Source organism: Nerophis ophidion, linkage group LG26 (assembly GCF_033978795.1).
Source record: "Nerophis ophidion isolate RoL-2023_Sa linkage group LG26, RoL_Noph_v1.0, whole genome shotgun sequence".
Lineage (NCBI taxonomy): Eukaryota > Metazoa > Chordata > Actinopteri > Syngnathiformes > Syngnathidae > Nerophis > Nerophis ophidion.
The window spans coordinates 21,149,233-21,175,859 of record NC_084636.1 but is presented as its reverse complement, the minus strand read 5'-3'; the positions used below and the strand labels follow the sequence as shown (position 1 = coordinate 21,175,859).

General features: G+C 37.6%; 1 protein-coding gene across 1 annotated transcript; it reads right to left on the bottom strand.

Moving 5' to 3' along the window:
* LOC133543316 (signal-transducing adaptor protein 1-like) lies at nt 1–21,312 on the bottom strand. Its single transcript, XM_061887814.1, has 13 exons — nt 21,102–21,312; nt 15,995–16,066; nt 15,792–15,911; nt 15,566–15,622; nt 14,765–14,907; nt 13,343–13,474; nt 10,416–10,485; nt 8,338–8,440; nt 8,163–8,252; nt 3,396–3,449; nt 3,278–3,310; nt 3,006–3,152; nt 1–347 (listed from the first exon to the last, which is right to left on the bottom strand). Exons 1-13 carry the CDS (start codon nt 21,186–21,188, stop codon nt 292–294), a joined length of 1,164 nt encoding a protein of 387 aa, XP_061743798.1. The 5' UTR covers nt 21,189–21,312; the 3' UTR covers nt 1–291.
* Nucleotides 21,313–26,627: the final 5,315 nt, after the last annotated feature.

Here is a 26,627-nt window from a genome sequence, read left to right as displayed (position 1 = left end):
TTCATTACATGTCTGACTTTTATTCACTTTATATCCTGTAGAAAACTATATACTGTACATTGAATATACACGTTTGCTCTATTTACATTTATCTGGCAGTCATTGTCCATTATGAACAATTTAAAAAAACAACAACCTTGAAAATACTTTTTCTTTTTTTTACACATTGCACATATGTAGACTATTAACAGTGATATTGCAAATGGGACTAAGTTGGGGTCGTCATGGCAACACATGGGTTGTCGGGGGGCATTCACAGTGATTTTGTTGTAGAGGTCGACTCTTCTCAGGTTAGTCGGCAAACCTCGTCCTCTTGTCCTCAAACTTCTGCTTGAGCTCTGATATGGCTGTAGAAAGGAAGACATTGAAAGTCAGTTCACAAATGTTATATTTAATACAGAAAGTTGATTCAACCAGCTACTATTTATTTATTTCCCTGTGGTTAAAATGTTGTCGCGAAAAGACAAAATATTTTGGAGAAGTGTGTCTTTAAAGGACTCCTACAAATTGGCACACTAACCTGGCTGCTTCACACCCAGATAGCAGACTTAATGTTTGTCTTAGGCATAAATTATTTTGACTTTTCAATAGGCATGCCTGCCATAGTTCGTGTTGCTAAGTGACACTGGTTTCATTCCAGGGGCTACTACTGAGTCCATTTTGGAAGGGGTCGTGGAAATGTTCAATAGAAAGAGTGGTCAATTTTGGCGTGTTTTGGAGTTTGGAGGAAAGACCTCAAAAACGTCAAAGAATAATAAGACAGAAAAAAACAAGTCAATTTTAAGGGTACCTAATAGGGTTGTATGGTATACCGGTATTGGTATAGTACCGCGATACTAATAAATAATATTTATTACCATACCGTCTCTGAAACGAACCAAGCCTGCGTCAAAGTCACGTCGTGTCATTGCTGGTTTTACGAGCAGACGAGCATGTTCGGCAGCGCACAGTCTAAAGATAAAAGATAAAACTAAAGATAAAGGTGAAGTTAAAACACTGAAACGCCCTCAAGGAGAGGTGCTTTAAGACAGTAGTTCTCAACCTTTTTTGAAATTTTTTTTAATTCACGTACCACCTAATCAGAGCAAAGCATTTTTGGTTGAAAAGAAGAGATAAAGAAGTGAAATACAGCACTATGTCATCAGTTTTTGATTTATTAAATTGTATAACAGTGCAAAATATTGCTCATTTGTAGTGGTCTTTCTTGAACTATTTGGGAAAACGATATAAAAATAACTGGTGATTCAATTCTGAATAAAGATTTCTAATCATCAACTTAAAGTGCCGTCTTTGGGGATTGCAATAAGGATCCATCTCGATTCATTAACTTAATTCTAAGCATTTCTTCACAAAAAAATTAATCTTTAACATCAATATTTATGGAACATGTCCACAAACAATCCAGCTGTCAACACTGAATATTGCATTGTTGCATTTCTTTTTCACAGTTTATGAACTTACATTCATATTTTGTTGAAGTATTATTCAATAAATATACTTATAAAGGATTTTTGAATTGTTGCTATTTTTAGAATATTTTTGAAAAATCTCAAGTAACCCTTGGCATACCTTCAAGTACACCCAGGGGTACGCGTACCCCCATGAGAGAACCACTGCTTTAAGACATGGCTAGCTAGCTAACGGCTGACGTTTAGCTACTTCTAAATCACTAATTCGACAAATAAGTAAGTTTCTTACAAGTATCGTACCTGCAGGACGAGGAATAGCTAAACATGCTTCACGACACACAGTAGCTCACCGCCGTCACAATGGACATAAACGCCATTGGTGGATCTACACCTGACATCCACTGTAATGATATCAATTACAGGCACGTATCGAGTCGATTATACTATGATTACGTCGATATTTTTGGGCATCAAACAATCTTCTTTTATTATGTTTATAAACTCAGGAAATATGTTCCTGGATACATGACAACTTTGAATATGACCAATGTATGATCCTGTAATGACTTGGTATCGGATTGACACCCAAATCCGTAGTATCATCCACAACTAATGTAAAGTATCAAAACAACAGAAAAATAAGTGATTATTACATTTTAACAGAAGTGTAGAAAGAACATGTTAAAAGAGAAAGTAAGCAGATATTAACAGTAAATGAACGAGTATATTAATAATTCATTTTCTACCACTTGTCCTTAGTAAAATAAAATAAATGGAAAATGACACAATATATTACTGCATATGTCAGCAGACTAATTAGGAGCCTTTGTTTGTTTACTTACTAATAAAAGACAAGTTGTCTTGTATGTTCACTATTTTATTTAAGGACTAAATTGCAATAAAAAAAACATATGTTTAATGTACCCTAAGATTTTTTGTTAAAAAAAAGCCAATAATGCAATTTTTTTCTGTGGTCCCCTTTATTTAGAAATGTACTGAAATATTTTTAAAATATTGGTATCGTTAAAACACTAGTACCTAATCCTATAAATCAGGGGTCGGGAACCTTTTTGGCTGAGAGAGCCATGGAAGCCAAATATTTTAAAATGTATTCCCGTGAGAGACACATAATATTTTTTAACACTGAATACAACAAAATGCGTGCATTTTTAGGTAAGACCAACATTTTTAGAGTATAATAAGTCTCTTATTCTTTTTAAAAACATTGTAATTCTGAAGGTGACCAATTATAAATACAACACTTCTTACCATTAATGCGACTTCTTGAACAGGTGCGGTAGAAAACGGATGGATGGATGGATTAAAATGCATGAGAATGTTTTATATTTTGAACGTTATTTTTAACACTGTGATTACCAGCGGAATTATTCATTACTTATTGTGTTAAGCAATGTCAGCTAAAATTTAACTAAGAGCCAGATGAAGTCATAAAAAGAGCCAGATCCGGCTTGAGAGCCATAGGTTCCCTACCCCTGCTATAAATGCAATCAAAAAGTGCTATAATTTCCCTAAAAACATTAAAGTACAACCAACGGTGAAAAATGAAAGTGAATGTTTGTCGCAGTGCAGACGTACTCTGGCCGAGAGGATCCGTGTGGATCCTCATCTTCGCCTCTTTGCTGTGCGTCGAGACGGTGACTGAGGCTTGGGAGGAGGGCGGGTTTTTGCGGCGTGCGGGAATTGGAACTGTCCTTGACTTCACTTGAGGTTTTATTTCCCGCTCTGTCGAAACAAAAAAGGGCATCCCAATCAGAAAAGGTTCAAAAAAAGTGTTTTGCTAACACTAACACAACATGAACGTCCATACCATGTAAAAAAAACAAAACAAACGTATGAAAGAGTCTTACCTGGTGACCTTTCGTCAGTTAAAATGCGCTCCTCTGTTGGAAAACATGACATCAGTAAATAAGAAGGGAGAAAATGGAATCGGGCCTGTTTGGCAACAATGGCATGACTAGTACTCACCGCTGTCATTGACATAGATATTTTCTTCTTCTTGACTCGACGCTTTTGTCATTGCTGCAAAAACACAACATTATGTTGTTACCCTCTATTCATAATCATGGAATTGTAGCTTTGGGAAGACATGCACGCCGACGCAACCACAACCGATCATCTCTCATGCAGCGGATTTGTAATGTTTTTATTTGTGTGCAATTAAATGGATTTAGGACAACTGGCTGGTAACGGAAGTGTTAAGACAGCGGTGTCAAACTCATTTTAGATGGGGGGAAAAAATCTACTCCCGAGTAGGCCGGACTGGTAAAATCACGGCACAATAACTTAAAAATAAAGACGACTTCAGATTGTTTTCTTTGTTTAGAAATAGACCGAGCACATTCCAAAAATGTACAAATCATAATGTTGTTGGGTTGTTTTTTTTTTTAGATTAAATATCTCAAATAAGGGTGATAGTTGCTTATTTTCTGTCTAACTCACTAAGCAGATTTTATGTTAGTGTTTTACTTGTTTTAAGGGTTTTGGTCCAAAATGATCTCAGTAAGATATTACAGCTTGTTGCTTAGATTTTATGACCAATATTGAGTAAAACTGTCATGATCCGTGGTCCGGATCATGTTTTGTTTAGTTATGTTCGGTTAGTTTTGGACTTCTTTTAGTTCCTGGTTGCACTTCCTTGTTTGTTCTGTCTCCATGGTTACCTCATTTGTTCCACCTGCACTGACCGGTTGACGCACACCTGTTTATGATTATTGTTTCTGTATTTAACCTGCCTCCTCCCTTTGTCCAGTCTGGGTTCGTAACCTGCTTTATGCAACACGCTCGTTCGATTATCTGGTCCTGTTTTTGGCTTGCTGAGTTCCACCTTAGCTTTTGGGCGCACGACACGCGCAGTTTTTGGACTTTTACTCAGTGCTAGTGTTAGCCTAGCTCCCCGTGCGTTGCTTGCGTTTTCTTTTGCCTTTGTACCAGTGTTCTTTTGTCATTGTATATATTAAATCCAGCTCCTACCTGCTAACTTGCTTTTCTGGTCCCATGCATCTTGAATTGACACCGCCGCGCATCTCAATGTGTTCCGAACGTGACAAAAACATGCTTGAAACTAGAATATCAACTGATGCAAAGCTGTGTCATTAACACTCACAAGTATAAAGCTACTTTTTTAAAGTAACAATTTCTTACTTCAAGCATGAAAAAGAAAATCATGATGCCAAACGCCTGCGATGAGGTGGCGACATGTCCAGGGTGTACACCGCCTTCCGCCCAATTGTAGCTGAGATAGGAGCCAGCGCCCCCCGCGACCCCAAAAGGGAATAAGCGGTAGAAAATGGATGGATGATGCCAAACGCATATTATTATGTCAAGATAATGGCACTAGCATTTACTTAATTTAAGAATATTTTTCAACATATTGAGCAGAAAGGTCTTTTTTTTTCTACCAAGAATAGTGCACTTGTTATTAGTGAGAAAATACGTATTTTAAAGTTTAATTGAGGTTAGCTAATTTTACTTGTTTTGGAAAGTCTTGACAAGCCACATTTTCTTGTACTATTGGCAGATAATTTTGCTTAGTTCAAATAAAAGACCCCTTTTTTTGTAATTTTTTGGAACACTGACTTTTTGTAGTGTGTAGATAATAGTATTCTATCTTTATTTGTCGTTTTTCTGACTAAATCATGTGACAATGTTCAACAGGCAACTCATTGGTGTTCATTTTCAATCTATTACGATAAAAAATAATATCAAAATCAACTTAAAGGATGTTATATATGGGGTTTGCTCATTTTCCTCGACTGGTGTACTAACATCATGTGGTTTATTTTTTGTACATATGTAGCATCATCTACAAAGATACAAATAATTGCTATTGCGACATCTAGTGGACACATTCAGAACAGCAGTTTTTTTCATTCAAAAATTTCGACTCATTTTTATACATAGCAAACAAGATAAAACCTGTTCGCGGGCCGTACGTTTGACACCCCTGTGCTAACAGATACACTATATGGAGTTTCTTTGAAGCTTTAAAACACTTACTCTCCATCACTATGTCTACATATTTTGAAAATATGTTGTATTTATTGCTGTCTAATAGTAGGAGTACACTATAAAGTTTGGTGTGGCCTTTTACCTGTACCCAGCCCAAGGTACACCTTAGGTCACATGTCAAGCTTAATTAAGGCCCGGGGTCCAGATTTGGCCCACGGCATTGTTTTATGTGGCCCCGCGAAAGCCTGGAAATAACCTGCTTCAAGAAAGTGCTTCATCTTTCTTACACAAGTATGCGCTGCATGTACTTAAAACTTGAGAATTATTGAACCATGCAAATAAACATCGATACCACAGGGGTGTCCAAAGTGCGGCCCCCAGCTTGAGTTTTCCTGGTCCGCAGAATTCTTTGGAATAAAAAACATAAATAAAAAACTGCAGTAAGAATATAAAACCAAAAAGAGGTAATTTTTGTGATGTAATGAAAACACTGCTGACATTGGGATACTAATAACTAAGTGGTGTCCAAACTTTTTGCCATCAAGGGGCCATTTTAAAATTGTTTTATTTTGTTAAAAAGCAAAGATAAATATTTATTTTAAAACCATAGTGTTACGACAAAGTGTATAATTAGTAATAGTTTGTAGCATAAAAATGTCAGCTTTTTCTCATTACCTCTTCTTGCACTTTTAAAAAAATATTTTTACTGTTGTTTCTTACCCTGTAATAAATAATAATAGTACACTTTGTCATCTACATTATAACACTGTGTTTTGTCTTTAAATTTATACAGTACAGGCCAAAAGTTTATAATCAATCAATGCATTTTCTCTTTTTCATGACTAGTTACATTGTAGGTTGTCACTGAAAGCATCAAAACTATGAATGAACACATGTGGTGTTATGTACTTGACAAAAAAAAAGGTGAAATAACTGAAAACTTTGCACACTCTTGGCATTCTCTCGATGAGCTTTAAGAGGTAGTCACCTGAAATTATTTGTACTTCACAGGTGTGCTTAAAGCTCATCGGGAGAATGCCAAAAGCGTGCAGAACAAGTAATCAGAGCAAGGGTTGGCTATTTTGAAGAAACTAGAATTCAAAACATGTTTTCAGTTATTTCACTTTTTTTTTGTTAAGTACATAACTCCACGTGTTAATTCATACTTTTCATGCCTTCAGTGAAAATTTACAATGTAAATAGGCATGAAAGTAAAGAAAATGCGAGAAGGAGTTTTCCAAACTTTTGTTTTATATTCTAGATTCTTCAAAATAGCCACCCTTTGCTCTGGTCACTGTTTTGCACACTTTTGGCATTCTCTCAATGAGCTTCAAGAGGTAGTCACCTGAAATAGTTTTCACCTTATAGCTGTCATAGTTTTGATGCCTTCAGTGACAATCTACAATGTAAATAGTCATGAAAATAAATATAACCCATTGAAATGAGAAGGTGGGCTTCACGGTGGCAGAGAGGTTAGTGCGTCTGCCTCACAATACGAAGTTCCTGCAGACCTGGGTTCAAATCCAGGCACGGGATCTTTCTGTGTGGAGTTTGCATGTTCTCCCCGTGAATGCGTGGGTTCCCTCCGGGTACTCCGGCTTCCTCCCACCTCCAAAGACATGCACCTGGGGATAGGTTGATTGGCAACACTAAAATTGGCCCTAGTGTGTGAATGTGAGTGTGAATGTTGTCTGTCTATCTGTGTTAGCCCTGCGATGAGGTGGCGACTTGTCCAGGGTGTACCCCGCCTTCCGCCCGATTGTAGCTGAGATAGGCGCCAGCGCCCCCCGCGACCCCAAAAGGGAATAAGCGGTAGCAATGGATGGATGGAAATGAGAAGGTGTGTCCAAACTTTTGGCCTGTACTGTAGTTAATGTCTGTTTTTAGCAGTTATTTTTACATTATAAAAATCAATATGGCCACTGCATACTTTGACTTTTCGGTTTGTGACCCTTGTGGGCAAAAGTTTGGACACATTTCATGTTGAGTTTATTATTTCTTCGGTCAATAGTCAACAAAATAAACAAACAGGTTTACACAAACAAACCGATGTGCATTCATAAACAAACAGTTGTACATTCATAAATTAAAAAAAAAAAATGTTGCAGACCGAAAGGGTTTAGGCTGAAGTTGAACACTTATTGCGCCTAACCCTATTATATGTGAGAATAAAATGCTTGTTTCCCTTACGTATGATTTTAAAAGGCAATATTTTATCCATTAAGGGTTAGGGTAAAAGGGTACGTAGAAAAAAAATTCAAAAGCACAAGGAATTGTGTGTTAATATTTAAATTCAAATAAATTTACTGTAATAAGCAGCCCTAGGTGAATTGTGGCCCTTAATGAAAACGAGTTGGACACCCCTGCCGTAGTTGGAAAATCAAAATACATTAAAGAAAACCACTTTGCCGATGGAATTAAGGCGAAACCTAGAATCATTTATGGCTGAAAGAAAGGGTGCGGGTTGATTGGCAACACTAAAATTGGCCCTAGTGTGTGAATGTGAGTGTGAAAGTTGTCTGTCTATCTGTGTTGGCCCTGCGACGAGGTGGCGACTTGTCCAGGGTGTAGCACGCCTTCTACCCGATTGTAGCTGAGATAGGCTCCAGCGCCCCCCGCGAACCCAAAGGGAATAAGCGGTAGTAAATGGTTGGATGGATGGAAGAAAGGGTGCAAGTGTGCGTTTAACTTCAGCGGCGTCAATAAAAAAAAAACTAAAGCCACGTTTCGTTTGGCATACAGTCAACATTTTTCTGCTTCTTTTGTTTAGTTTTGGCACCGTACCTGGTTTGGTTGGCAAATTAAGCGTGGTGACGTCCACAGCGGCATCCCGCACAGTCCTCTCTCCATTTTCATTATCGAAGCCAACAAAAGCTGCGAAAGAAATGCACCGGAAAGGTCATGACTAGAGTTAAAGCTAGGAGATGCACATGCATAATAATGCACGTACTGTACTTACATATTTTCTGCTCGTAGGTGTCTTCCCGTGGTAGAGAGATCAGAGCGCCGTCCGTGGTGTCCATGAAGTAATGGACGATGTCAGGTAGCGACGCACAGGTGACCTGAACAGACATGACATCTTTTAGCTTGAAGCAGAAATAATCTTGATGGCAAATCTTATTCAATATGCAACATAGCTATTTTTTTTTTTTTTTTTTTTGCACAAGCAGGGCGTTGTCAAACCAGGCGCACAATATTTATTAACATGATGCAAAAGAGTACATCATGGTACAGCTCGAGCTGTGATTTATTAATTTTTTTAAACATGCTGCTAGATTGAAGACACTGCACAATTGAACATGTACGAAAAGGATTAGGAATAAGCTTACTGATTTTATGATTTTTTTTTTATAAATCTTACTACTCAGTGGTTAAGTAAATCCTTCAGTTCATTCTATTTCCAATTCTGAAACGCAAATCAAAAAATAAAATTAGGGCCGTTTATGGATTTGTATTATATATGGCAAATTTGAAAACAAACATAAACGGGTTGATTTTCATTTAAATATTGCCATTAAATTTTATTTTGTGCTGTTTACCTTCTTATTTTTTTTTATTTTTCCAGATAAACACAAAAATCCATTTCATGTTTATCCAAAATGCAAAAATTTGTGGTTATCTGTGTGATGACAAATTGAACTGAAAGCAGTATTTTAGCTTTTCCTTTGCATTTAGCCTGTGTTTAGCATAACGCTAACATCTTTGTTCGCCAGGAGTCCTATTGTCGTTTTAAAAAAAGTGTCATTAAATAACTTAAGCATTTACGAATTGGAAAAAGAATGAACCGAAGACATGCACCTGGGGATAGGTTGATTGGCAACACTAAATTGGCCCTAGTGTGTGAATGTGAGTGTGAATGTTGTCTATCTGTGTTGGCCCTGCGATGAGGTGGTGACTTGTCCAGGGTGTACCCCGCCTTCCGCCCGATTGTAGCTGAGATAGGCGCCAGCGCCCCCCGCGACCCCGAAAGGGAATAAGCGGTAGAAAATGGATGGATGGATGAACGGAAGGTACACGGACCAGACTGGCTTACAGATTTCATGTTTTTTTTTGTTTTTTTTTAATCTTACTACTCAGTGGTTAAGTAAATCGGTCCATGTACCTTCCATTCATTCTATTTCCAATTCTGAAACGCAAATCAAAAAATAAAATCAGGGCCGTTTTTCGATTTTTATTATATATGGCAGATTTTAAAACAAACAAAAACGGATTGATTTTCATTAAAATATTACCATAAAATTGGATTTTGTGCTGTTTTCCTTTCATGGATTGAAATTTTCCAGATAAACACAAACATCCAAAATCCAAAAATGTGTGGTTATTTGTGTGTTGACAAATTGAACCGGAAGCAGTATTTTTAGCTTTTCTTTTGCGTTTAGCATGTTTTTAGCACAATGCTAACATCTTTGTTCAGCAGGAGTCCTGTTGTCATCTTAAAAAAAGTATCATTAAATAACTTTTGTTTCAGAAGTGAAAATTTTAAAAAATGGTCCGACATTTATTTTTTTAAATTTGCATTTAAGAATTTAAAATACATTCGTACACTTTATGACAATACAGAATTTGATTAGTGCATACAAAAGGACATTTTTTTAACTGGACAATGTGCTATAATTAGTCTTTTGCCTTGGATATGTTTTTAAAGCTGTTTTATTCTTTATTATTGTTTTTTTTGTGTACACTGCAGGCTATTGCTATGACTGCCTTGTGTGTGGCATAGGGTGTTGCTACTCCTGGTAACTTAATTTTCCTTAGGGCACACACACAAGGGATGAAACAAGTTCCATAAATAGCAATGGTCAAATATAAAAATATTGCCTGTGCAGTTAATAAAATGTTTTTTCTGTACATTATTTCCTAGGGAAAATGTGTTTTGAAGTTAAAACAGCAGTTACATAAACCAGCGCCACAGAAAATGCAGAGTATTTCATAAGTGGCATCACAAGAATATCATTCAGAATTTTTCTCTGTTGTCCAACACCCAACATTTAGACTTAGGGTTTCACATTTTCGCAAACACAATAAGAGAAAACTTACAGGCCTGTCCAAATTGATGGTGAAGCTGTCGTCGGGATTGCGGCTCACGTGATAATGTTTGTAGATAGGACTGAAAATGGAGAAAGACAACACATGAGGACAAATGAACACCTAATGCACATTTTATACTGTATGGGCAGCTTTCATATCAAAAATGGGTATGTGTTCTTTATGCATGTAATTTTATGACAATTGTTTATGTATATATTTTATTTTGGTTCTTATTGGGCTTAATCTGAGAAACTGACTACAAATTTCATGCTCTCAAACAATGTTATTCATGTGGGCTGATATCACAAAGATGATGAATTTTGTCTTTTCTGACTCATTCATTACAGTGTTGGATACTGGTGTTGAACAATGCCAAAGCGTCAAATCTTAAGGTTCAATGTAGAGATTTCCGATATCAGACTGCCGATATTATCGGCCGATAAATGCTTTAAAATGTAATATCGGAAATTATCGGTTTCAAAAAGTAAAATTTTGGACTTTTTAAAACGCCGCTGTGTACACGGACGTAGGGAGAAGTACAGAATGCCAATAAACCTTAAAGATACTGCCTTTGCGTGCCAGCCCAATCACATAATACCTACGGCTTTTCACACACACACAAGTGAATGCAAGGCATACTTGGTCAACAGCCATACAGGTCACACTGAGTGTGGCCTTATAACAATTTTTAACACTGTTACAAATATGCGCCACAATGTGAATCCACACCAAACAAGAATGTCAAACACATTTCGGGAGAACATCCGCACTGTAACACAACATAAACGCAACAGAACAAATACCCAGAACCCCTTGCAGAAGTAACTCTTCCGAGACACTACGATATACACCCCCACTAAACACCCCACCCCCTCCACCTCAACTCCCCCATTCCCCCAACCCTGGCCACCTCAACCTCCTCATGCACTCTCAGGGAGAGCATGTCCCAAATTTTAAGCAGCTGTTTTGAGGCATGTTTAAAAAAATAATGCACTTTGTGACTTCAATAATAAATATGACAGTGCCATGTTGGCATTTTTTTCCCATAACTTGAGTTGATTTATTTTGGAAAACCTTGTTACATTGTTTAATGCATCCAGCGGGGAATTGCAACAAAATTAGGCATAATAATGTGTTAATTCCACGACTGTATAAATCGGTATCGGTTGATACCGATTTATACAGATGTACTTATTTAGACATTTAGTCAAGGAACTCATCTCATTCTGCTTCAGGCTATGAGGAAACACAAAAAAGTAATTTAATACTAGGTAAACATATTATTATTTAACCTTTGCATGTGCATAATAATACAGTTGTGGGACATGCAGTGACATAACTCCTGCTAAAAGCAGACTTTATTGGTCGCCGATTGTGCAGGTGTATTTAATGTTGTGACCGGGTGAATCTATATAATGTTTGTGGAGTTCACATAATATTTATTGGAGATGTTTTGGTTTAAATGTTGCACCACGGTCAATTTTATATGTGGATTTGTGAGTCTTGTCTAAGATGTTGGATATTGGAGACGAGCCAAGATTGCAAATGAAACCATGCTTTACCCTTTCCGAAAGTATCATAATTTATCTTTTGAAAATGTACACTGTTAAATTGATATCTTGAAGTCATCACATTAGCCAAAAAGATCCCTTCCGGTTGCAGTTAGTCCAGAATTGCGAGCATATTTGCACTGGCTCCCTGTTGATTTTAGAATTGATTTTTAAATGTTCTGTTTGGTTTTAAAGCTTTGCATGGACTGGCAACTCATTATATATCGAACCTCATCCAAATTTACACTCCTGCCTGCACTCTGAGGTCCCTGAGCCAGATATACCTCAAAGTGCCTAGGACAAGACATAAAACCAGGGGAGACAGGGCCTTCCTTCTCTGTGGTCAGCCCTAAACTCTGGAACACTCTGCCCCTCCATGTTCCAACTGCTCCCACAGTGGACTGTTTTAAGTCTCGTCTTAAGACCCACTTTTATTCTCTGGCTTTTAACACTATGTGAGTTGTGAGGTCCTCTGTCTTTTGACATTTTTATTTCTATTTATTGTTATTTGTTTTACCCTTTAAAATCGTTTTAGTCATATTTATTTTTACATGATTTTTATATTCATTTATTTTGTTTTTATCCAGTCATTGGTGGATAGTATTTGAATCTTGTTTTTAATATTTTCATGCAGCATTTTGGAAACATTTTTGTTGTTTAAATGTGCTATATTAGTAAAGTGGATTGGATTGGACTGGATCACCAATAATTTTTGTCCAGACATTGTCCAAAATAGGAAATGCTTTGAAATGCAAATGAAAATAATTCGAGGTCTCCCTGTAGTAAATGTAATTGTAAAAACGATTTATTTAAATTAATTTAAAAATAATTTATTGAATGTAAAAAGAGGAAATAAAACCACTAGTAGAAAAATGTTATGCAAAATCACAAAAGCTATATTGTAAAAAAAATGGTATTGTGCATTCATTTGTATTATTGGTTTACATACGTTTGTAGGATAGTAATTTTGTTTGATATGTAAAAACTTCCATTTTGGATAAAGTGATTTTAAAATATAGCTCACTGTCCAATGAAAATCATGTGTCATTTATTTTAAAAACAAGTATCAAAAATGATTGATTTTCAATAATATAACAAGTTAAAATCCTACTACAGCTTTCTTCTTACTACAGAGCTCCAAACTTCCTGTGACCTTCCAATTAACCCACGTACAGTACGCAGAGAGCTTATTGGAATGGGTTTCCATGGCCCGGCGACTGCATCTAAGCCATCCATAAACACTGTTTTGCGCATTATTGTTCCTGTTTAAATGTGTTAACGTATGATATAGTTTTACATATATAATAATATACAATGCATGGAGTAGTTTGGAATGTTTACCACTTATGTTTAAATTGTGTTCACAACATGATAACATTTACTTACCCATTGAATTCTTCTCGGGTGCTAATAGCGAAGGCGCTGCCGTAACTGCTGGGCCTGAGCAGCAGGTTTCCTCTGCTGGCCTCTCGCTCCAGAAGAAGCTCCGCCTCCGTGCGAGATACTGGGTGGAAGCAGCTGTGGGCCAGACCAAGTGAGCATATTAATTACTTTAATCACACCTCTGTACAATTGTGGACATCTTTTAATAGTCCCTGGGATATAATTTCTGGGTGTTGGCTTTGCCTCCAAAACAATTGCATTTTGAAAGTAGCCCAACCAGATGAAAAAGTGTCTTATGCAAGTCTGTAAGCAACCCGCCCTGACCTTTACCGTTATAATGAAAGGATAGACAAGACAATTAATGATTGGTTATGCTAACTTATAGATGGATAGTACTTTATTGATTCCTTCAGGAGAGTTCTTTCAGGAAAATTAAAATTAAAAACTATGGCAAAACTATATTATAGCAACTAAGGTTAATAAAACACAATAAGATGGATTTTGGACTCGTGGGGAGTTTTTTACACCAGTGTTTTTCAACCTTTTCTGAGCCAAGGCTCGTTTTATTCATTGAAAAATTAAACCAAGCAGCCGATATCGACAAAAAGTACTTTTCGCAATTGTTGGATTTGAATTCAAACCATAACCAAGCATGCTTCATTATAGCTCTTGTCTCAAAGTAGGTGTACTGTTATCACCTCTCACATCACGCTGTGACTTATTTTGAGTTTTTTAACATTTTCCTGTGTGTAGTGTTTTAGTTCTTGTCTTGCGCTCCTATTTCGGTGGCTTTTCCTGTTTTGTTGGAGTTTTCCTCTATCAGTTTCATGTCTTCCTTGAACGCTATTCCCCGCACCTTTTGGCAATCAAGACTATTTAAGTTGTGCGGACGCTATCCGTCTTTGTGGGGACATTGTTGATTGTCATGTCATGTACGGATGTACTTTGTGGACGCCGTCTGCGCCACACGCTGTAAGTCTTTGCTGTCGTCCAGCATTCTGTTTTTGTTTACTTTGCAGCAAGTTTGGTTTTATTTTCGTTTTGCATAGCCTTCCTTAAACTTCAATGCCTTTTCTTAGCGGCACTTGTTTATTTTAGGTTTAAGCGTTAGATACCTTTTTACCTCTACGCTGCCTCCCTCATATTGTGATCGCAATAAACCATGTTCCCGACATCTACAAAGCAATTAGCTACCTGCTGCCACCTGCTGATATGGAAAAGTATTACACGGATACTCTGCCGAGTTCTAGGCAGCACCGACATTAAACAACAAACACATTATTTGCGGATTATAATTACTGGCTTGCAAAAAAATATTTTTAATTAGGTGAAATTACATAATCTCCCATGGCACACCAGACTGTATTTCACTGCACCATAGTGTGCCGCGGCACAGTGGTTGAAAAACACAATGAACTAACTCACTCTGGCATGTCCACATTGAGGTCAACATTCGGGGTGGGAGAACGTTGCGGCATGTTTTTTTGTCTCTCTTTCTCCTTTTTCACCACCTCTTCGAGATTGAGTATTTGTCCCGGCAGCAGGTTGAGGGAGGAAGACACCGACAGCTGCACAAACACAAACAACTTCATGTTAAATACGGGAGCGGTGAGGTAATATTTCACTACTATTTTTTTCTTTTCTTTTTTTGGGGGGATTATTTTATAAAGAAAACACATTTTTGGGTATAATAATAGATGATAGAATGAATTGGAAATCTCATGTAAAAAATATACAACATAAAGTAGCAAGAAACACGTAAATAATTAATAAAGCAAAACATGTTCGAGACCAAAAATAAGTTCATATTTTTTCCTGCTCGCTAGTGTTTCCATATCTGAATTATTGTGCAGAAATGTGGGTAAACAACTACATATGTGCGCTTCATCCACTAACTGTGTTACAAAAAAGATCAATTATAATAGCACATAATGTTGGATATAGAGAACATACAAACCCTTTATTTATTGAATCACAATTATTGAAATTCAACAATTTGGTGCATTTGCAAAGAGCTAAAATTATGTACAAAGCAAACTATAACCTGCTACTCGAGGATGTACAACAATTCTTCTCAACAAAATAGGAGAAATATAACCTTGGAGGAAAATATAATTTAAAACATTTGTATGCCCGTACAACCCTAGTGATCCGGCTAGTCCTAGGGGTCTGGAGTTTCCACTGGACACGAATGCTTAGGGAAGTAAGTGAAGGAGGAAAACAAACCTCAGACACGGATTGAATGAAGCCTTTCCAAAGCTCACGGGCCTCTGCGTTCGGAGCCTGTCAAATTTAAGCAAAATTAGTAAAACTAAATAAATAAATTAAAAAAAGATGCCATTTGCTTGATGATTATAAAACTAAGGATGTCTTTATAAAATGTAAACTAGTTTGTCCTAATGTCTCCACATAGCTATATATACAGTCTTCCTAATTTCAAATATTCCCTTACAGAAAATCCGATTTGGACGTCTTTAATTTGGAGATTCAGTCTTGCTGCATCCAGGTTACAATCCACCGAGGTGTCATCCGTGATTTCAGTCAGTCCACTGAGATCCAGCTTTTCCAGGTACTGTTCCAACATAGAGTGTCAAGTTGAATAACATCTGCACAGTCTTCCATCCAATGTTTCAAATGCCAACACTTTCAACTTACTTCAGTGTCCCTCTTGTCGTTGAAGAAGAAAAGTGTTGTGCCGCAGAGGCACGTCCACAGTTTGCGAGATTTCTGAACACACACACAGGAAGGATGTCATTTTATTAAATGGACAAAGACAGATGTACAGTTAAAAAAACATCCCTTTAATCATAAATAACATTGCAACCCATTGATATTTGATTTATATTTTTATATAAACAAGGGTTGGAAACATTGATTACAAAAGTGTTGACATTTGCATAGTGTGTGGAATTGACTAATCCTTCATGATCCCACTTGACAGTTTTGACCTTGTTCGCTATTTTCCTGTGTTAAGTGCCATTTCCTGTCTTGGTGATTTTATTTTGGTACGTACTTCCTGTTGGATTGTTTGTTTTACTGCACTTTCACACTCTGCATTGTTTCCTGCTTTCCCCTTAGTGACTAGTCAATCTAGCCCGGTGATTTTCAAACTATGGTACGTGTACCACTACAGGTACTTCATCCAGTGGTACGCCAAAGAAGTCTGTAAATATGTATTAGATTGATTGAATGATTGAAACTTTTATCAGTAGATTGCAAAGGAAGAGAATACATTAAATGAAACAATACAGTTTACACAGTACAGTATATAATCCATACAATTGACCACTAAATGGTAACACCCAAATACGTTTTTCAACTTGTTTAAGTCCGAGTTCACTTTAATCAATTCATGGTACAATGTATATGCGTGTAATGTTACAGTTGCCGAAAATATTAAATATACTAGTTAGACCATGGGTGTCAAACTCTGGCCCGCCGTGTAATTTAATTTGGCCCTTCAGGCAATATCAAATTAACATTACAGCTGGCCCGCCGTTATTACACAGCAGCGGTGCCGCTGTAACACCGCAATTTCTCACACTTGCCAATCCTCCCGAAGTTCAGTGCCCCTCCCGAAAATCTCCCGGGGCAAGCATTCTCCCGATTTCCACCCGGACAACAATATTGAGGGCGTGCCTTAAAGGCACTGCCTTTAGCATTCTCTACAACCTGTCGTCACGTCCGCATTTCCTCCATACAAACAGCGTGCAGGCCCACTCGCATAATATATGCGGCTATAACACACACATAAGTGAATGCACCGCATACTTGGTCAACAGCAATACAGGTCACACTGAGGGTGGCTGTATAAACATCTTTAACACTGTTACAAATATGCGCCACACTGTGAACTCACATCAAACAAGAATCACAAACACCTTTCGGGAGAACATCTGCACTGTAACATAACATAAACACAACAGAACAAATACCCAGAACCCCTTGCAGCACTAACTCTTTCGGTACGCTACAATATATTTTGATATTTACCTCAGAAGGCTGCAAATAGAAAAGAGGCATTAAATGTGCATTTAAATTTTATTTGATGTGCCATTGATATTTTTTAATTATTATTATTATTACTTGAAACTCGATTTTGCATGTCACTATAAAGTTACTGTATATAAGCCTTGCTTGTTCAATGTTCAATGCAAAACTTGTTTGGGTCCCTATTAAAAGGTTAATCTGTTCAACCTTGGCCCGCGGCTTTGTTCAGTTTTAAATTTTGGCCCACTCTGTATTTGAGTTTGACACCCCAGAGTTAGAAAAACCCCTGCCGCGTTTTCAAGGAATACTTAGGCCTACTACGCTACTGTATTTTAATGTTGGAGAGCCAAGTGTTTTTCTGGGGTGGTACTCGTTTGGGAACCTCTATCTAGCCTTTTTGGTTTTACCTTCTGCTCCTTGGATCATTTTCTTTGTAACTTGACAAGTTTCTTCCGTGCACTCCCATGCTGCACTACATTTGTTTTATGGAAAAGTATTACACTGTTATTTTTTTGCATCCCTGTCATCCTAGTACCCCCCCCCCCCCTCCCCCCCCAGAGAGGAGTGGTACAGTCTAAATATATATAGCACAATATCATCCGTTTTAATGCATAAAATCTACAATGCATCTTCTATCGTCTTTTGACACTTTTAACAGGGTATATGTTCTTTTTGAAACTTTATATGTACATTATAGCAGGGATTTTCAAACCGTGATACATGCACCGCCAGTGGTACTCGGGCTCCATTTAAATACAGCGTTACTGTTCAAACTGTGTATAGTGTTATGCCCCAAAATTTTAAATGTTATAGTTGAATAGAACCTCTGACTGTTTTTTAATGAATATTCAGGCCTACCGTGCTACTGTATTTTATTGTTGGTCATTATGGTGGTACTTGAAGAGCCAAGTGTTTTTTTGAGGTGGTACTTGGGGAAAAAAAGTTTGAAACCACTGCTTTATAGTATAACAATTATATATATTTATAATTTTGATTTATATTTTCTGTTTTAATTGGTTTCACCCTTAAAAATATTTGTCTGCCATTTTTATTTTATATTGTTTTTACATTGGTTTTATATGTATTTATTTTTTTGTTTATTTGAATTTTTTATTTTTTTGTTTTTATTCAGTCGTTGGTGGAGCATAGGATAGTATTTGAATGTTTTTTTTAAATATTGTTGTGCAGCACTTTGGAAACATTTTGTTGTTTAAATGTGCTATATAAATAAAGTGGATAGGATTGGATTGGATATATTATATATACAACAATTTCCCTTGTGGATCAATAAAGTTTGTCTAAGTATATATATAAAAAGTTTGGACAAGCCTTGTCATGACAAAAATGTGTACAAGTTTATAAATTTAACGCCCTAAGGTGCTTCACACGGTGGTTTAGCTCGTAAAACATTCACTCCCATTGAAATAATTGCATTTTGGCATCATTATGTGTAATTCTCTTCAATTGTTGCGGTTTTGACAACTTTCCAGAATATTTTGTGGCCTCCAGCTGGAGTGGGGACTGCCAGGAAAAAGCACGTAACTTATCATTCCTTTGATTGCAAGCAGACGCGCAAAACTTTTTCCGTCTTACAGCTCGTTAACAAGACAGTCAGACAGGTTTTAAAGTTGTCGGCATTCCAACAAATTGCATCTGTAGCTCTGACGTACATCTCTTGACTTGTAAAAAAAAAACGTAGTTACAGTTCCCAGGTTTATTTTATTTACAGTAAGAGGCATATATATGCTTTAGTGCTATATATGGAGCTATAGACACATGTAGAATATTTAATGAGCAAATGTTACTGTAGGAACTTTATATTTATGTTAAGTGAATATTTTTGTTCGATGCTGATGAACTTTTTAACAGTATGTTTTGGGCCATATCTTAATATTCTTAATTGTCATACAAGCGTGAAAGTAAGTTAACCGGATACAAATCAAGAAAAGTAAAACTAGTAGTGACGTAAACGAGCAGGAAGTTGTTGCAGTTGTAGAGCAATAATATTAGAGTTATGTTCACTAGCTACTGTAAGAAGTATGTTGTGTTGGCAGGCTGTACTCACTGTCTTGTTAAACTAAACATTATTAGTTGCAAAGTAGGCATAACATGTTGACAAGGTTCTTGGTAAAAATGTCCTTGCTTTGAATTGGCCGTTATGCTTTCAACTACATTTGTGTGGTCCATATAAATGTTTCCATTTGCGTGGTACAATAAAATATATTTTTGTGTATAAACAATTATCAACACATTCTGACACATTCTGAATTTCAACCTTCAACGGAACTGTCCACTGGGTTTGCTAACTTTGGACATGGCGATTGTTTGACCTGCAAGTTTTGTTTGATCCTCTGGGCGCGATTTTCTAGAAAGTTTTTCCTCGAACTTCAAATTCTAGCACTTAACTTTTGAGGCTGAACTGCGCCATTCTTTAATGTGGTCGTCTTGTGATTTGCTTCCACATTTAAATAAAGACTTCCTTGTCATCTACATAACATGGAATGGTGGACCTTTGATCAAAATCTTGCATGGATTGTTTTACGGACCGTTTTTGAGCTGCTTTCTGTGGGCGGTCTTATTTACGTTTCAAAACCTTCCTTCGGGCCAAAGCTCCTTAGACTGCGTCTCCAACATGTCAGACATGTTATTGTTTTTAGCGCCTCCGTATCGAATCTGCTGACGGATATAAATAAGAACTATATGCTACTTTTTCTTAAAAAATTGCAACATTTCAGCATGCATGTGCTTTGTAACCCATTGGGTTGAGTTGTTTTCTTGCCCTGATGTGGGATCTTATCCGAGGACGTTGTTGTGGCTCGTGCAGCCCTTTGAGACACTTGTGAATAAGGGTAATACAAATACACTTTGATTGATTGATTGATGCCAGTCTGCCCCACAACAAGATGATAGAGAAAAAGAAAAAACTTTTTGACTACAACTTTCGACTACAACTAAACAAAAATAGCAAACTTTCGCAAAGGTCTTTCGGTAAACCTCCAACCATATATAGAGATATCCGCTTACATAAAATAGGGCAAAATACGCCACTGAAGTCTCAAATTCCAAAGGGCTCGTTCGTAGTATGTTTGGGAAAAAGGCAGGATTGTTTTATAAATATCTATGTCATCCCCTATACTTATTAGGATCCAAAATACACAGCAACAGGTAATACAAGTTGGTTTTGCATTATAGGACACCTATAAAGAGTAAAAAAAAAAAAGTACAGCAAATGCATTGTTTTGGCAGTATCAGTTAAGGATGTGTGACTTTCATAGTCCATAATGTAGTTGCATACAAGAAGTCAATCACTTCTTGTATGCATGCATGTATTTAGAATTACAACTAATGTACACTATATGTTTTACAAGTGTGCGTGGGATTATTATGAATGACAATGTGGCCTGACACATTCACAAGAAAGCGTATTAATCTTGGGGTCATTTCCTAGAGAAATAGCACACCTTAATACTGACTTACATTTAATGACCAAAAACTATTGCTTCCTCAGTGTTACCTTAAGGGACCACATGCTGCATTTTTACCTTCAGGTACTTAAGTAAGAATATAAAAAAAAGTTTCCGAGCATGCAAGTTTGTGTTACCCTTTAACAGCAGGGGTTGGCAACCTATGTCCAGCCCATGAAGACTTTTGATTTAGTCAGCCATGCCATAAAAGCTCCACAAAACATTGAACACCAGATGCTTATGATAGTAGTGTATATTATAATGAACATTTATTTTCAATATTTTTTATTAAATTGTAAAACCCCTACCTTGTCTTTAAAGGACCTCTTCTCCAGATATCCTTCATAGTAACAATATGGCAGCTGACTCATGGTCCGCACCGGCCGTTTGTTCATTACGAAGCCTCTCCTTCTGGTAAGATCAACAAAGTCACAACCTCTTTTTCAGTTCTGTCAATGCAGGAGCATGTTCACCTTGAGTCGACTAAAGGCGAAAAACAGGGGAAGTTGAGATATAGTTGGGTCCCAGTCAGTGATTGGTCGGCAGAAACTTTGCTTAGGTTTTTTCTTTTTTTGTTTTACAAGTAAGACTTCCCACAGGCTCTTACACAACCCTGGAAATTACCTGGCTGGAAACTAAAAGTTGAAAAACAGGTGAAGTTAGATGTACCGGTTTTCAGTTTTCCTGGGCTAAAGCCAGCAAAGCTTTACTGCAACTTGTACGGAGCCTAAAAAAAGAACAGCAAACAACAACAAATGTTTCGGTAGGCTATTAATATTTGTGTTATATAAAGTTAAAGTACCAATGATTGTCACACACACACTAGATGCATTTGACCCATCCCCTTGTTCACCCCCTGGGAGGTGAGGGGAGCACTGGGCAGCAGCGGTGCCGCGCCCGGGAATCATTTTGGTGATTTAACCCCCAATTCCAACCCTTGATGCTGAGTGCCAAGCAGGGAGATAATTGGTCCCATTTTTATAGTCTTTGGTATGACTCGGCCAGGGTTGAACTCCCAACCTTCCGATCTCAGGGCGGGCACTCTAACCCAGGGGTAGGGAACCTATGGCTCTAGAGCCAGATGTGGCTCTTTTGATGACTGCGTCTGGCTCTCAGATGAATCTTAGCTGACATTGTTTAACACGATAAGTAATGAATATGTCCGCTAGTAATCACAGTGTCAAAAATAAAGTTCAAAATATAAAACATTCTCATGCATTTTAATCCATCCATCCGTTTCTATCGCACCTGTTCAAGAAGTCGCATTAATGGTCAAAAGTATTTGATTTATTATTAGTTAGCTTCAGAATAAAAATGTTAATAAAAAGAATAAGAGATGCACACATTTAGTTGTTGTAATCAGGGAAAGTCCAAATAAAAGAGGAGGCGTAGAATTCTCTTGTCAGAGTGTGGGACAACACTGTACAAGGGTACAGGTCTACGCGTTTCTCCTCATTGAGCTAAACTGAATCCTGTCTCTGTTTAATTCCTTGCTTCTTGTCTGTTTAATATGTCATCAGTGTTTGAACCTGACAGTTGTATTCAGGGTTAACAATATTATACGGCTCTCACGGAAATACATTTTAAAATATTTAGCTTTCATGGCTCTCTCAGCCAAAAAGGTTCCCGACCCCTGCTCTAACCACTAGGCCACTAGTGGTTATAGTGTCCGTGGGAACCAGCAATACATACATAAGCAGTGACAAACTGACAGCGATGCTGCCCATTTGTTTAAAAAAATCATCTTGTCTAGTTTTACAATTACATTTATACGGGTAATGTTTCCCCCCCTTTTATTTACACACCTACATGCGTGCTCTGAGAAATTGGCGAAACTCTAACCCTTAATTTTTTAAATTGATACATGAGTAACTTACCATACCCCATTTTTATCTAAATAAATAAATATAATCATCACTAGTGCAAAAATTTTATTTAGTTGGAAGGATTTCACATTTAGATTTTGTGACCACTGCAAACTAAATTTTAATAGGGAATGTTGTTTATTTAGTTTTGGTTGAATTCAAGGCTGTCTTCAAGTAGTCAAAGATTCGACAATTGGATTCAATGAAGTCTGACTTTACAATCGACCTTGCTTCTTTGTCTTATCTTGTCTTAAAGGCCTACTGAAATGAAATTTTCTTATTTAAACGGGGATAGCAGGTCCATTCTATGTGACATACTTGATCATTTTGCGATATTGCCATATTTTTGCTGAAAGGATTTAGAAGAGAACATCGACGATAAAGTTTGCAACTTTTGGTCGCTAATAAAAAAAGCCTTGCCCGTACCGGAAGTAGCAGACCATGTGCGCGTGACGTCACGGGTTGTGGATTTCCTCACATCTGAACATTGTTTAACATCATGGCCACCAGCAGCGAGAGCGATTCAGGCCAAGAAAGTGACGATTTCCCCATTAATTTGAGCGAGGATGAAAGATTCGTGGATGAGGAAAGTGAGAGTGAATGACTAGGAAAACAAAAAACTAGACGGCTGAGCGATTCAGATGTTATTAGACACATTTACTAGGACCATTCTGTAAAATCCCTTATCTGCTTATTGTGTTACTAGTTTTTAGTGAGATTATATGGTCGTACCTGTACAACCTGAAGGTTGGAGGGGTGTGGCCATGGGTGTGGTGACCGCCAGTGTCTCCGTGGGAAGCCACGTTTCTCGACGAGGCGAAGGCAGCCGATGCTTCGTCCACATTGGAAGCATCCCACGGTCGGGGGCGGGCTGTGGTATGAGGCAAGAGAGTCCGCAGCTGCCTCTTTGACAGGTGCAGGTGGAACGACGCAAGCTCTCCGCTCATGTCTACGGTAAGAGCCGACTTATTACCACCGTTTTCTCACCGAAACCTGCCGGTTGACATGTGGTACGGAACCGTGTTCGCTTGACCGCTCTGTTCCATAGTAAAGCTTCACCGTCATCTTTCGTGAATGTAAACAAGGAAACAAGGAAACACCGGCTGTGTTTGTGTTGCTAAAGTCGGCCGCAATACACCGCTTCACACCGCTTCCCACCTACATCTTTCTTCTTTGACATCTCCATTATTAATTGAACAAATTGTAAAAGATTTAGCAACACAGATGTCTATAACACTGTGGAATTATGCGATGAAAAGAGACGACTTATAGCTGTGAACGGTGCTGGGGCCAAATGTCCTCTACAATGCGTGACGTCACGCGCACGCGTCATCATACCGCAACGTTTTAGCATGATACTTCCGCGCGAAATTTAAAATTGCTATTTAGTAAACTAAACCGGCTGTATTGGCATGTGTGGCAATGTTAAGATTTCATCATTGATATATAAACTATCAGACTGCGTGGTCGGTGGTAGTGGGTTTCAGTAGGCCTTTAACTTTTTGATTCCCCTCCATAGCTCCGACTCCCTCCACTTTGTTGCAAGTTTTGTTGATTCTATGTAACTTTTATTGAGAGTGCCATGGCTGTGAGGATTTTTCCCTTGGCCTCAGTATGGACCCCATTCTGGAGTCCAAACTTTGACTGAATATTTTTTTACTTTACCCCACCACCCCTCTCCAACGTTTACCTGTTTCTCACCTTTTTTTTGTGATGGTGCAAGAAGTTGGCAGACCCATCAGCAATCCTTTTTCTGTCTCCCTGTAATGTTCGTCTAATCTTGTTTGGAATTAATAAAGTACTTCTGATTCTGATTGCTAATATAATATTAAAGAGGCGGGTAAACTGCTACTAGGGCCTTGCGTACTGCAGGGTTTGTTGGGAGGATAAATTAATTTCATTCATTGTCATGTCTTCTTTAATTATTTGTAAAAATATTTTTGAGCGTAGGCAAATAGTTTTTTACAGAGTAAAAAAAAAAAAATCATGGTTTCGACTTTCACTTCAGAAAATGCTTCTTGGTGTGACGTCATGTGGTGTGGTGTGGCCTCCCACATCTTATTGTAGAACTACTATTTGTCTGCTAACAATGATATCTTATTCATTGTGTTGTGAGGAGGTTTCCATTGTATGCAGTCGCAAACAGGTTGCTGTGCCCTTACGAGATTCTGGCCTGTCGAATCCCGCCCTCGACCAAGATAAAATCAGCTGAAAACTGACCCTCGGATGTGTAGCTCACCCCTTGAAAACGGTAATGATAATTTTTTGAGGTGGAAAAAGTTGCAAATGAGATCTTTGTGTTGTTCAGGTTAAGTAACACCGTGTTCCTTTTATAATACCCTTAATTAACTTTGGAATATTCACATAGATAAGTGCTAGATCACACTTACAGTGGGGCGAAAAAGTATTTAGTCAGCCACCGACTGTGCAAGTTCTCCCACTTAAAATGATGACAGAGGTCTGTAATTTTCACCATAGGTACACTTCAATTGTGAGAGACAGAATGCGAAAAAAGATCCAGGAATTCACACTGCAGGAATTTTAAAGAATTTATTTGTAAATTATGGTGGAAAATAAGTATTTGGTCATCCATTCAAAGCTCTCACTGATGGAAGGAGGTTTTGGCTCAAATTCTCACGATACATGGCCCCATTCATTCTTTCCTTAACACGGATCAATCGTCCTGTCCCCTTAGCAGAAAAACAGCCCCAAAGCATGATGTTTCCACCACCATGCTTCACAGTAAGTATGGTGTTCTTGGGATGCAACTCAGTATTCTTCTTCCTCCAAACACGACAAGTTGAGTTTATACCAAAAAGTTATATTTTGGTTTCATCTGACCACATGACATTCTCCCCAATCCTCTGCTGTATCATCCATGTATCTATTTTGGTATAAACTCAACTTGTCGTGTTTGGAGGAAGAAGAATACTGAGTTGCATCCCAAGAACACCAAACCTACTGTGAAGCATGGGGGTGGAAACATCATGCTTTGGGGCTGTTTTTCTGCTAAGGGGACAGGACGATTGATCCGTGTTAAGGAAAGAATGAATGGGGTCATGTATCATGAGATTTTGAGCCAAAACCTCCTTCCATCAGTGAGAGCTTTGAATGGTTGACCAAATACTTATTTTCCACCATATTTTACAAATACATTCTTTAAAATTCCTACAATGTGAATTCCTGGATTGTTTTTCACATTCTGTCTCTCACAGTTGAAGTGTACCTGTAATAAAAATTACAGACTTCAGTCATTATTTTAAGTGGGAGAACTTGCACAATCGGTGGCTGACTAAATACTTTTTTGCCCCACTGTATGTGACATTACTGCCATTTAGTGACCAGTCAGTATACACTATTACATAGTGTCTGTTTATTTCTCTTTAAAAAACACCATAGATTCTACTGATCGTCGGCGATGGGCAAAATCTATCGGATCAGATACGACTATGAAAATCTTTAGTCGAAGACAGCCCTAGTTTAAAATAATGCGATTTTTATAAAACACTACATTGAATGTAAATAACATTTAAAAAAAAATACTGTATTAATGATATCAAAAAATTTAAAAAGCATCACATTACCATATTTATCTATGTAATGGCCACTATCATTTACAATTCACTGATATCAAGACAAGATTTAGGAAGTGGGTTCACCCCAAGTCCAGCATGCTGAGGCTATATATAGTACAGGCAAAAAGCTTGGACACATCTTCTCATTCAATGCGTTTTCTTTATTGTCATGACTATTTACATTGTAGATTATCACTGAAGGCATCAAAACTATGAATGAACACATGTGGAGTCAGCCACTTAACAAAAAAAAAGGAGAAATAACGGAAAACATGTTTTATATTCTAGTTTCTTCGAATTAGCCACCCTTTGCTCTGATTACTGTTTTGCACACTCTTGGCATTCTCTCGATGATCTTCAAGAGGTAGTCATCTGAAAGGGTTTTCACTTCACA

Coding starts and splice junctions, on each gene's coding strand:
- LOC133543316 (XM_061887814.1), bottom strand. CDS start 21,188: ATGAACAAACGGCCGGTGCGGACCATGAGTCAGCTGCCATATTGTTAC. Junction 10,486..13,342: donor ACCCGAGAAGAATTCAATGG/GTAAGTAAATGT, acceptor CTCCATTTTCAG/TCCTATCTACAAACATTATC. Junction 8,253..8,337: donor CACCTACGAGCAGAAAATAT/GTAAGTACAGTA, acceptor TTTCTTTCGCAG/CTTTTGTTGGCTTCGATAAT.